Source organism: Barbatula barbatula (genome assembly GCF_947034865.1).
Source record: "Barbatula barbatula genome assembly, chromosome: 8".
NCBI lineage: Eukaryota > Metazoa > Chordata > Actinopteri > Cypriniformes > Nemacheilidae > Barbatula > Barbatula barbatula.
Window position 1 is genome coordinate 22789588 of NC_136771.1, and position 12076 is coordinate 22801663.

Here is a 12076-nt window from a genome sequence, read left to right on the forward strand (position 1 = left end):
GAGAGAGAGGGACTGTTCTATTACAGAGCGACACATGATCAATAGGCCGATAAGGCAGGAACATCAATGTACGCGACAGAACAATGAGGGATATCATCTCCCATCTATCTTAATATTGCGCCCACGCGTGCCCTGACAGGCCCGCCTCATGAAAATTCCGCCCCACGAATCACCCGGCCTCGCCACACAATGCGCTCGCGATGCGCACACACGAATCCAAACTCACGCGTACGCGCGCAGCTGCTTGGGCTATTATTTCCCCATTTCAATCTGACTCGCCAGCCTTTCATGCTAATTCTATTATTGTTGGAAGTTTATGTGATTTCATATCGCTGGAATCGGTAATGTATAATAACCCTTCAGGCTAACAGAAAAAAAACGTATCCTCCCAGCCGCCACCGGGAAAATAATTACTTTCATATCAAAACTCCACAGGAGCTGACCGGGTCCTACCGCCCGCAGCGCGAGACCTCATTTCAACTGGAGGTTTTGAATGAATGAATTTGTTAAAGCAATAAACACGAGCCTGCAGTACAGCCCCCCTCTCAAAACGATAAACAAAACAGACAGGCGAGCACCGAGGTGGCAATAAAAGATCTTTTCTTTCACAATATTATTTTATTATTATTACTTATCAAAATGTTACATATATAAATATCTTCGATACTTTATCATTTATACAGCGTTTGAGGATTTGTGTTGTTTTTGTATCCTGCTCATGGGCAAACTTGTTCCGTCAAGTAAGCGGTGTGGCTGAATTGAAAACAAAATAAAAAAGTCGACCTGAATAAAGACTATCCATTTCTGAAAAGTATAAAAACGAATTCAAACAGTTTTGAATACAAAAACGTGTCGTGATCAGCTTTGGGTTTGTGACGGGTCAACTTGGCTCCACTAAATGTCAGTCCATGTCAACATCCTCTCCATCGGTATTTGTGTCCCCAGAACTGCAAGTTTTGGCGTCCGAACCTTCGGACTGATCGGGCGAGGTGCTTTCTTTCTGAGTACAGTTTGTGACAGTGGATTCGGATTCGTTTGCAAACTCCTTTTGGGGTGAATTCGATTCAGCTAAACAAATCGTTTGCATTGGAGAGTTCTGACTTTGTCTTTGCAGTTCACCGTCTGTGTGACCATCCCCGCTTGCGTCTTTACGCAGGTGATTGTTGTTTTTTGTAACGTGTCCAGACCCGTGCTGGTCTGGGTTAGAGATGACCATGGTGGAAAAGTTGCTTCCTGAATTCTGACTCGTTTTCATCGCTGTCTGTGGTACGATGAAACCCAGCGGTTGAGTAATGGGATACAGAAGGAAATGGCCTTTACCGACCAACGATCGCTGCGGCGGTAACTGAGAAAAATCCAGGAGAGTTTTCCTCCGGGGACTCGAGTCGGCTAGTAAACTCTCCACACTAAATGGACTGAGTTTCTGGAGCGTGGAGGCCCGTGTGATGCCACTGGAAAGACACAGGGCAGAGTTCCGTGTGGAGTCTGTGGGCTCAGCTGATTCTGTACCGGTGGATCTTTGGTGCCGTATTTGGTCACAGGTATGTTCTGTTGGCTGTCGGTGCGCGCTGGCCGGGGTTCCGCTGAACTGAGTTGACTCGCTGTCTGTGCTCTGAGATACTCCGCTATCGCTGTCAGATCCGGGTGTGTGGAAGAGCTCCCCCGCTAAAAGCTTGTTCTGGGACTTGAGCAGTTTGCGTTCCTGTTTGCGCTTCTTCTTTTCCAAGCGCTCCAACTCCCGTCGTGCAATTTCCTCTGGGTCCATCGGTTCGCCGCTGCATGTGGTCGGTTGAGAGTTGTGCGCTGGTCGACCGGGGCCTTTTTTGGTGTTCTCCTTTTTGCGCCACTTTGCTCGTCGATTTTGGAACCACACCTATGAAGCAAATCATTTTTAATAGGCTGCGAGCACATAGTAGAAAAAAATCAAAATGTGTCTGACAAACACCTGAAATCAACATATAAAGCCTTATTATTGTGTCATTTCGTCACGATATTATTTAGTCAATACAGTTGTTATCACAGCTTGTAAATAATACACAGTGATGCATTTGTATTTATTCAAATCTGTTTGTATTTTAAAAAGAATATAAACATGTTGACTATTCCAACCAAACATATTTCAGAAGCAATTCATATTTTCTAACAAAACGATTAGTTGCTGTGACCAGGTTTTTTTCTTCTATTGACATTAAGATACGTCTTGGAAACGCTGTCATCATTTGTCATAGACTGGAGCTCACGCACGCACTTGCCCTAATTGTCAATTGATTCAATGTAATGGCTCACTCTTTCAATTTAGCTTGCATCTTGCGTGGCTAATTTGAGGCCTGTTCCCCTAAAGTTAATTTAGGCGCATATAAGCGCCAAGACAAATTTGGCCTTCGAGAGGCAGAGAGCAGCAGGCTCGCACCTCACACCCAGGCCCCTCACATGGCGACCACCGTCTGTTCAGCGCTGATAACACCAGAGTTTACATCCACTAGCACACTAACATACAGCCATCGAGGCTATACAGGACAATAGCCGTGTATACACATGAAATGTTAATGTCGCGAAAATCTGTCAGTACACAAACCTAACGATAAAGCGCGCTAATCTTCCTTAAGCAATACGAATAATACAAAGCTAAGCCATCGGCTCCCCAAAGAAGACTGTTTGACATCCAGTGTCGAGTTTCTGCAAAAAGGAAAATGCAGACAAAGACGGTATATCCAAAGATTACAGTACTTAGATTCTCAACCCACTGACCCATATTTCTTTTGTAAGAGATTGCTAACATATATAATAATGTTATATTTATATAAATCAAAGAAAATAATCAAACTGTGTTCTGCTTATATAAGGCAGACTATACATACGTTAAAATCTGCAGCATCCTTTTATATAAACAGTTTTTATTGTGGTTTATTAATTGTTTATTGCGGTCCAATAATTATTATTTGAACAAAGGCATTATTAAACAAACATCTGTTTATCCTGCTGTCATGAGGTAATTAAGACTTCAAGCTTTGCATTTAAAATATTACTTCCCAATGTTTTCATCTTAAGCAAGTAAGCTTACAAATCTTACAAATAAGTGCATTAAAAGTGGAGCAGCTTTAAATTATTTTGGATCTCTGTATAATAATGAATTGCCATCATCATAAAGATAAACAACCATAAAAACATCATTTACCTGAACACGTGACTCAACAAGGTCTAGACGTAGCGCGAGAGCCTCGCGCATGAACACGTCCGGATAATGGCTTTCGTTGAACGCTTTCTCTAGTTCCTCCAGCTGCCAACCCGTAAAATTTGTACGCGTTCGCCTTCGTTTACAACCAGGGCTTTCCTTGTCTGGGTCTCCGGCATCTAGGACCACAGAGTCTGTGAGGACATGAACATGCACATATGCACACTTGCAGTTCTGCTCGGAAATGTCTAGCCTACATGTCTATTTGCTGATATAAACAAGACGGTAAGCATTAATGATATCATAATTGAGGGAAAATAAAATGATATCATAAAATGTTTCACATAAATGCTTAGATTTTTTGGCAGCTGACTGTAAAGCTTGGATGCTTAAAAGACAGCTTGCTAGAATAAAACAAGAAGCAAGGGCTTTTCGATTATTTTATAATTATTAAAGCTGCTTACATAATGTGGTATAATACTATATAATTTATAGATTTTAAATCTAGATTAACAAGCAAACTTCCCACGATTTTCCCACAATAACAAAAAATACTAAGTCTTAAATCCCAAGTAAAATAATGTATGGTTATCAAACCTTGACATTTTATTATCAATAGTGTGATCGACCGTTTAAGTTTCTGCACAGAATAACATCTTAGAAAGTATATCTTCATTTTTATTTCGACAGAGTAATGTCAATGGAAAAAGTAAGTTTCATATTCTTTCCGAGACAGGCCTAATTTTATTTTATTTTGTTTTTACCAGCAAACTGTTTCCAATGCGAAATACGCAATAACTACTTTTACTATATTCGAGCTAGATAACGAAAATATAAGAATCATTGTCTTACCGCTGAGTTTATATTGACTATCCCCGTTAACGCGACAACCAGATCCGAGCAACGGGTTTGAGTTTGCAACAGCCGCCGAGCACGATCCGTTAAGTAATCCGTCTATGGAAAAGGGCACAGCGGCCGCCTGTAACTGGTGTCCGGAGAGATCGTAAACATGGTGATGGCCGAGGTGGTAGGGGAAACCCATTCCAACCATGCCTCCCAAAGAGCCTCCAAACTGGGCATGAGCATGCTCGAGGATCCGGCTGTCCATCATTGTATCTCCTGATCGAGAAAGCGCGTCTGGCAAACAAGCTCCAACTCAGAGCGCACGCGGTAGCCGTGGAGCGGTGAGGGTGCACATGCTTTGCGCTCCCGAACGAGAAGTAAAGACACCGAGTGAGGCGTATAGGTTTTTTGCTCTCTCCTACTTTGTAAACATCAACTCTCCCCTTGTCCAAATAACCAGCTCTCGCGCTGGGGAATTCGCGACCAATGGGGAACGTCGGTCGTCGGTGACGTCAGGCGCACGACACAAAACGTTTTCCATATCGATTGCTAATTATACCTGACATCTACCTCAATAAACAATACCGACGCTGTCACAACACGACACGAGACATCACAAATAGAGGGAGGAGGCGAACCCGGCAGATTGATTGATTCCTCGCCAAATTCTACATAAACGCACAGTGCTGTTTCAATGGATAATTCTGATCCTTTGACCACATTTGTGCTTTGACGTTTGGTTTTTGGGACGCGTTGTTGTCAGTCGCTCATTTGATCTTGTTCAATGTCGGGCTCTCTCTCTCTCTGAATGCGTAAAATGTTGCTCTCCTATTACGCAGAGGCAGCGTGCACGAATAGAGCGATCCTAGAACGCACGAAGCATCATCACCCACCCTGTTGCGAGCTGTCAAGATGCATTTAAAACTACAAGCGCACCTGTGCTTCTCATATAGACAATATTAACTGCCTTAAAGTCGTGCTCTTAACTCCACAGAGGTGAAAAGACAAGCGAGTCTGCGTGGAAAGGAAATACTAGAAAATGCTGAAACATACTTTATCGCAGCTGTTTGATTATTGGCGTGCAGAGTTCAGAAAACTGTATTAACATCGTTCACCCACCCATTCATCACTGTCACGTTTAAGCCATTTTGTGTATATAATCAATTATGCTTTTAGTCCACTGATCATCTATTCACAGATGGGAGTTGGGTGTGGGAGGATTTATTAATCCATTGTGCAAAGATTATGAGACGTAAAATATATATATATATATATATATTATTGGCCTCATCAACCTGGGACGTGATCTTTTTCCTAGATTGAGCAAATCATTTTCTGTGGTCGTGAAATCTATCATTTATTTTCACGTAAATCAGGTTGTGTATGTAAAGATTCGGTTATAGCCTAGATAAATATGCACGTGATAGGCCTTTAATGGCTAGGTTTAAAAAATATTAAATTAACAATAATTTTGAACAATAAGCCTGTGTCTTCGTTCTTAGTGAGTCTATTACGGATTTACTTTAACGTTTTTTCTTTGTAAAATGTGTGTATGTGTGTGTACACGTGTGAAACAGAGGCGTGGTGCTGAATACAGGATGGTAATCAGTCCTGTCCGTGTGTAAAGGACACGAGCCTTTCCTTCTCCCTGCTCTCCTCCTCCATTACCGGGAATTAATTCCACTTTATTTATCCAATTTCTCCAGCTGCCAGAATGTTAATTTGAGTTGAAATTTCTCGCCACTCGCTCGCTTTCGCTGACCCTCAGTGGCACCCGCATGGCTTGTAGTAATAACCTAAATCTTTCAACAGAGAGGCACGATAATTGTTACCTTATTAGCATGCAAATTGTTTAATTAATATTATTAAGAAGACGCATATAATCCGTTCGTCACTTGACCCTGCAGTCTGTTGGCTGGCCGCCTCTCTGCATTTCAATGTGTTCATTTCAAATCAGCACTTTCAGAAAGGGGCCTCTCTCGCTTTCAAAGCGCGCGTTTCCTGCGTGAGAGATTGTTTGATGCTTGGTTTGTATCTCTCTCCTCCACTTCTAAACATTTTATCATCTCGCGTACAGAATTATGGAAATCGTTACAATATGTCCCTCCCCACGTTTAAGTCCCGTAATTGTCTTCTTGTCGTTTGCTTTTTGTAAGCCGCTCCCTGAAAGGGCACCCCTCCACTTTTGAGCATGCTAGAGCCGCTAGACGCACGCTGGTCCTGCCCAGACAGCCCTTGACACGCGGCCCTATGAAGCTGTACAAGGCGCCGGTTGTGCATAATCCGGCCCTGTGTTCAGAGTAAATGCGCAATCTTTAATTAACTTGATAACAGGACGCACGAGTTTATGCTCGCTCGTGTCACGCGTTCACGACTTAATCTGTACAGCCATAAAAACAAATTGTCAAAAATGAAATGTGCAAGTTTGTAAAAAACACATTTTTCTGGATCTACATCCATGTGTGTGCAGTAACAAAATTTAACACCATGACCTACTGGAAAACAGTTTAACAGTTCACAGCTCGTAAAAATGTTTAAAACGTTAAAAAAAGTTAAATAATTATAAAACAATTAGCTCAGAATGAGAGGTTTAAATAAAAATCAATATAGTTTTGAAGGTTTTAATTACTAAATTAACTTTACGCGAGTTCATTTGTAGCTATCAAAACTGAGCTGCGCATTATTCGATGTACCGATAATTACAGTGTGAAACGTAAATGAATTGTTGAAAGTCATTTGATCCACAAACGGAAGCAATTAAAGTCTAAATGGATTTTCCCTTCTGTGTTTGTGTTTAACTCGAGCAGAGTTTGGTGTTTTAGTGTGAAACTAGGCTATCCCACCAGGCACATTTTCCTCTATAAAAACTTTTCTTTGCAATAATTATCTGCAATTGTTGAGCTGGCTGCAGAATAAGTTGAAGTGATTTAAAACTCTAAATCAATCGCTTTCACTTTAAGTAAATAACATGCGGAATTACAGCCTGATCTGCATTTATTATTATTATTATTAATGATAATAATAATACATTTCAATTAAAACGGACTTATCGCCATTTGTTAAAACGTGCTTATTAATATGCCAGAAATTAGCAATGCGTGACGGGCCCTGAGCAGGGATGGTTTAATTGTAATAATCGAATCGAAGGTGCTTGTCGCTTCCCTCGCGCTGGCACGCACGGAAATAGAAGTAATTTACTTGCCTCCCGCGGGAAATCCATCGAACGGATTTACATTTCCAAAATATAGTAATGATATCATTTGAGGAATGGTGACGCCGGTTTTCTTCTGAGCCTTCATTTGCATATTTTTAAAGCCAACAATTTTCATCGGTTGGTCATATAAGAAAAGAGCACATTAGAAGTGTTGGCAAGTGCGCGCGTCTTGGGGTGAGTGCGTATCCAGTCCTTAAACAAGTCGGGATGAGCTAAACAAACCTGTAGGCTATGCAAACTTGCATTCGACTTCGGTGAGGATGAAGCAAACAGGTATCAGCTGACACAATAAACTTGAACTACAAATAAACTGGTGCGTTAAAAAGAAACCATTGCTTTATCGCCACCCAGCGATGAAGTATTGTACGTGTGTGATTTTGTAAACTGTGTACAGTATTCTGTCAGATCTTTATCATATTTGAAGATTTCTACTTATAAAACAGTCTGAGGTCACGGTAGGAAAATGTATTCGTTTTTTATTCGACAGTTTATTGGTTTTGTATCAAACACCTATGGATACAATCAAAGCACACTGTCATAAGGAATGGAACAACAATACAATAACTATAAAATATGTATGGAGTAATGGGTGTGACTTTTAGCCTTGGTCTAGCCTTTGGAACTATTCGCCTAAATGTAAAAAATGAACTTGTAAAACAGCTATGTTTTTAATATATATCAGAAATGAACTTCGTCTTACTACAATGTGTTTTCTGCTGTCAGGTTGGTTATCGGTGACAGAGCGCAGGGAGATTTGGCAGATGTAAGTTTGTCAGACAATTTAGAATTACGCATCTCTTTCTCTCTCTATCTCTCTCGTGCGCACTCTCTCTCTCTCTCTCTCTCTCGCTTTCTCTCGTCCAATCCCAACAAATAAATCTGATACACACCATGTGACTCGTGTCATCCTCGAGGATATCAATCACGGTCCTGATGCGCACTGACTGCGGTGGTTGGCGAGGGCCTTGAATAGTTAATATCTCTTTGTTATCCACGCTGTTCTAATCCCCCGGTGATTTGCGGGCTCACGTTGTTCAGATCTGGTACAATGAAGCATGGGAGGGGGAGCGTCAACTTTTATTTCGGCCGGCGCGGCCATCTGCTGCGCGCAGGAAACCCAACACCCAAGAGACGCGCTAGCATACACACCGTAAACTATCGAAGATGTTTTAATTAAGACGAGGCAGGTTAACTCGGCTTCTTAATGAATTGCCTTCATTGCCCTCCACTTGTTGTCCAAAAGAGATGTATTGTCCCACCTACAGTAAACAACGCTGTAAATGAGACTTCTACTTCATAGTCACGTATTATCCAAACAACGTCTTCCGTCAAGCTTCAATATCCCGAATTTATCCAATCTTGTCTGAGATTTACTTATTTTTCACAGTTCCTCCCAAATGTCAATTTGAAGGTGCATCCCTCTTAAAAGTTGTATATCCTACATAAACGAGCAATGTTGGTCATGTAAATGTACACGTGTATGTCGTTATTTTTTGTACATGGTTTGTACATACACAATTAGAATTAAAGTGGAAATCTAATAAAGACAAAATTGAGTTAATGGACAAAGTATTTTTTAAGGCCACTCAATGGACGAATCTTCTCTAGTTTAAGGCCTAGACGTCAAAGCGCACCCAGTGGTTATTTAAGTCAATAATAACCAAAACAAAAATAATAATATTGCTTCGTCGATAGGGCTACTTTAATACTTAAGTGAAAATGAACTCACCAAACTACAAACCCTGCAAAAATGCCCGATAAAAAAAGACACAAACTTCTTTTTGACAGTTTTACAATATTAAACTTTTCCTTGTTGTGAACGTCTTGTATTATGGCAAATTATTCACCCAAGTCGAAATGATGTTTTACTAAGTTGGAGCATAAATGAATAAAACCGCCTTACTCTGGTCTAACTAGTTAATTAAAAACAGCTCATGTTTGCTCAAGTTAATAAAGGACTAAATTATTCACTTTGGGGACCTGCGTCCCAGAGCGCTTTAAATCATCCCGGGACAATATTGTAACTCTCTCTCCGCTCTGATGAAACGCTGAGGGGTCCTGTCAGTGGTCGGAACCTCCTCCCCACCCTCCATCTGTCCCCCTTTGTCCACCAAATAAAGCTTGTGTATTTTAGCCCATTGTCTTTCGCACATTTATTGACACCTTTTTTAATTCGACGCTTCTGTCGGACTTCTCTAGCCGCGGGGCGCCAATCTCTTCCGCTCCATTAGCTCATTGAAACAGGAGTCTGGTTAAACAAAAAGGATGCAATCTGATCTCTCTCTCTCTCTCTCTCTCTCTCTCTCTCTCTCTCTCTCTCTCAAAAAGCCATACACGTCTCTCGCGTACACCACGGGTTCTCGCGCCCTGTTTGTCAGCGAGACTGGCCTGTGCGTTCGCGAGCCAGCAGGGAGGGGGATCTTATTAGCATTAAAAGCCTACACCGTGAAATTCATTTATAATTGCTAGAGAGAAAGAAAGCAAGAGAGAGAGAGAGAGAGAGAGAGAGAGAGAGAGAGAGCGAAAACATATGCGTCCCGAATTACGTATGAATAAGTTTGTGATATGTTAACACGGAATGGAATGCGACAGACGGCAATTATGACGCCTTTGTGACTGTCAAATCCGATTCATAAGAGGCTCGTACCTCGGTGAGCGCCGGTAGTAAAGGGTGATGTGAATCTTGATGCAGCTAAAGAAAAGACTTTGATATTTTCAAGAAAATATAAAAATAAGACCGTTAATCGAAATGCGCATGACGTGCTTTTTTCCTACGCTATAAAAACACTATATTAAACGGCAACTTGACTACACTTGGAGGTCAACATAACGTGATCCTAAATCGCCAGACCCTTTAAGGTGATCTTTTGTGTCATTCATATTAGATTGGCCTATTAGAGACACTGGTGATGATGGACCAGGTGTGTAACCATCTGGCAGTTACCCTGCTATCCTGCTCTCTCTTGCAATATTTGCAATACGCATGCAATCATTTCTACAGTGAGAGCCAAATGAACTAAATCAATCAAGATCGGATTCTATGAACATATTATTTGTTTGCTCTCTTTCAAACAAAAAGTGCGACTGGGTTCTATTGCATTTATAAACCTAGGGATCTGAACACATTTATGTAAGTTATTATTATTACTACAGTATGATAAAAAACGAAATTGGCATGATGTGATTGTTTTCTACGAAATAAAAAAGTGCAATGGAGACTGACACAAGATATGAAGTACGTGAATTATTTCATATATATTCATATATAGTACATTCAGGATGTATTATTCAATAATATTGTAAAACACTAACTGCAAAACTATTTAATTTCCTCCAATGTTATCGTCATTCTGCGCTGTATTTTACAGAAGAACAAGAACATGCAGAACAACCTCATTTAACGCCTGTGTGTCATTCGCACAGACTTCATCTAAATGTGGTCTGAGACCCACAGCCTATATTTGTCGATCAAACAAGTTTACTTCAGTTTTAGGAATTCTGCTGCCATCTATTGGTCACCTATGGTAGCACAGAACAAAGACTATAGCTCGTTAATGTGTTCCCAAGAAATGCTATGTGTATGCCATGTCAGGTCTCAATCTTTCTTCCCTTGACTCGATCTAAATTATACTAAACCGTTGCTTCATGTCATAGCAGCCCATATCCAGGCATTATTTATTGATTCATTTTTTTTCTTGTCTTATAATTTGACTGGAACCATGCTTAAACAGTTTATCCTACAATCTTGGTGGGCGCAAGTAAAATTGCTTGGGCACCACACTGAAACACTGATAAGTAGGTCTGTACAATATATATATTTCAAATTATCGAAATATTGTGATTGTCCCTGGTAGCAAACGTACATCTGCATTTTCATCTCTGGCAGATGCTGTTTGCTCATTTGCCCTTCATCTCTTCTGTCAGATGTCATATAGACCTCTAGAAGACGTCTGTAAGATTTAGAATGGATGTACAACAGCTCTTTTTTAGATGTTTTTATACGACAGATGTTTTCCAGATCTCCAGATCTGTAGCAGACATCTTGTTATCTGGGGTGCATATTGCGATATGCGTGTCGCTATGGTTTGCAATAATGTAATAATGTTTTGATTTATTTAAGTTGATGCAGATAGCAGAGCGACTGTGCCTGATGTGTGGAAGATGATCAATAACTAAAAGGAATAACATGTATGTTGGTTGTATAATTTCCATTTTTTTAAATATATTTTGATATAGTTCAAGTGAATTGTACAGACCTAAAGCTTTATCATTTCGCATACAGGCCTAGCATTTTCGTCAATATCGCATAACCCTGCTGATAAAACATACAAACAAGTAGGCCGTACATCACAGTCTATATTTTCACATTAGAAAGTGTATAGCCTATATATTTGATTAACAGACTTTATCCATTAGAATAACAGTATTTAGAGATACATATTTGTCAAATAAAGTGCCTTAATGAAATGTCCATTGGCTAGCGATTCAGGACCACGGACAGCACCATGGATTTACTTTGGTACGCAAGCACTTTAGAGAGTTAAAACTTTATTCCAAGTAAATTATAATAAATTATGGTTAAGTATAACTTATAAGATTCTATTAAACCAGGTTATAAAGCCATGCATGATAACGTAGACCAAGACAGTAATGGCTTATACGTTTGTACCACCAACGCTCCAGTTGAACAGATATGAAATATTTCGTCTACCTTTAAAATGTATATTTGCATTTTACCTGTTAGCATACCTCAGCAAAACGACAATAATGTCAACGTACATGAACATTTTTATTGTTTCTACTGTTACACTAAAGTAAGTCGGGCGCAGAATGATGACGACCGAACT

General features: G+C 40.3%; 1 protein-coding gene across 1 annotated transcript; it reads right to left on the reverse strand.

Annotated features, from left to right (window-relative positions):
• Nucleotides 1-606: 606 nt before the first annotated feature.
• On the reverse strand, nucleotides 607-4283 carry uncx4.1 (Unc4.1 homeobox (C. elegans); the record flags this gene model as incomplete). Its single annotated transcript, XM_079463062.1, has 3 exons — nucleotides 607-1873; nucleotides 3176-3351; nucleotides 4025-4283. The coding sequence occupies 3 exons, from the start codon at nucleotides 4281-4283 to the stop codon at nucleotides 902-904; spliced, it is 1407 nt and encodes a 468-aa protein (XP_079319188.1). The 3' UTR covers nucleotides 607-901.
• Nucleotides 4284-12076: the final 7793 nt, after the last annotated feature.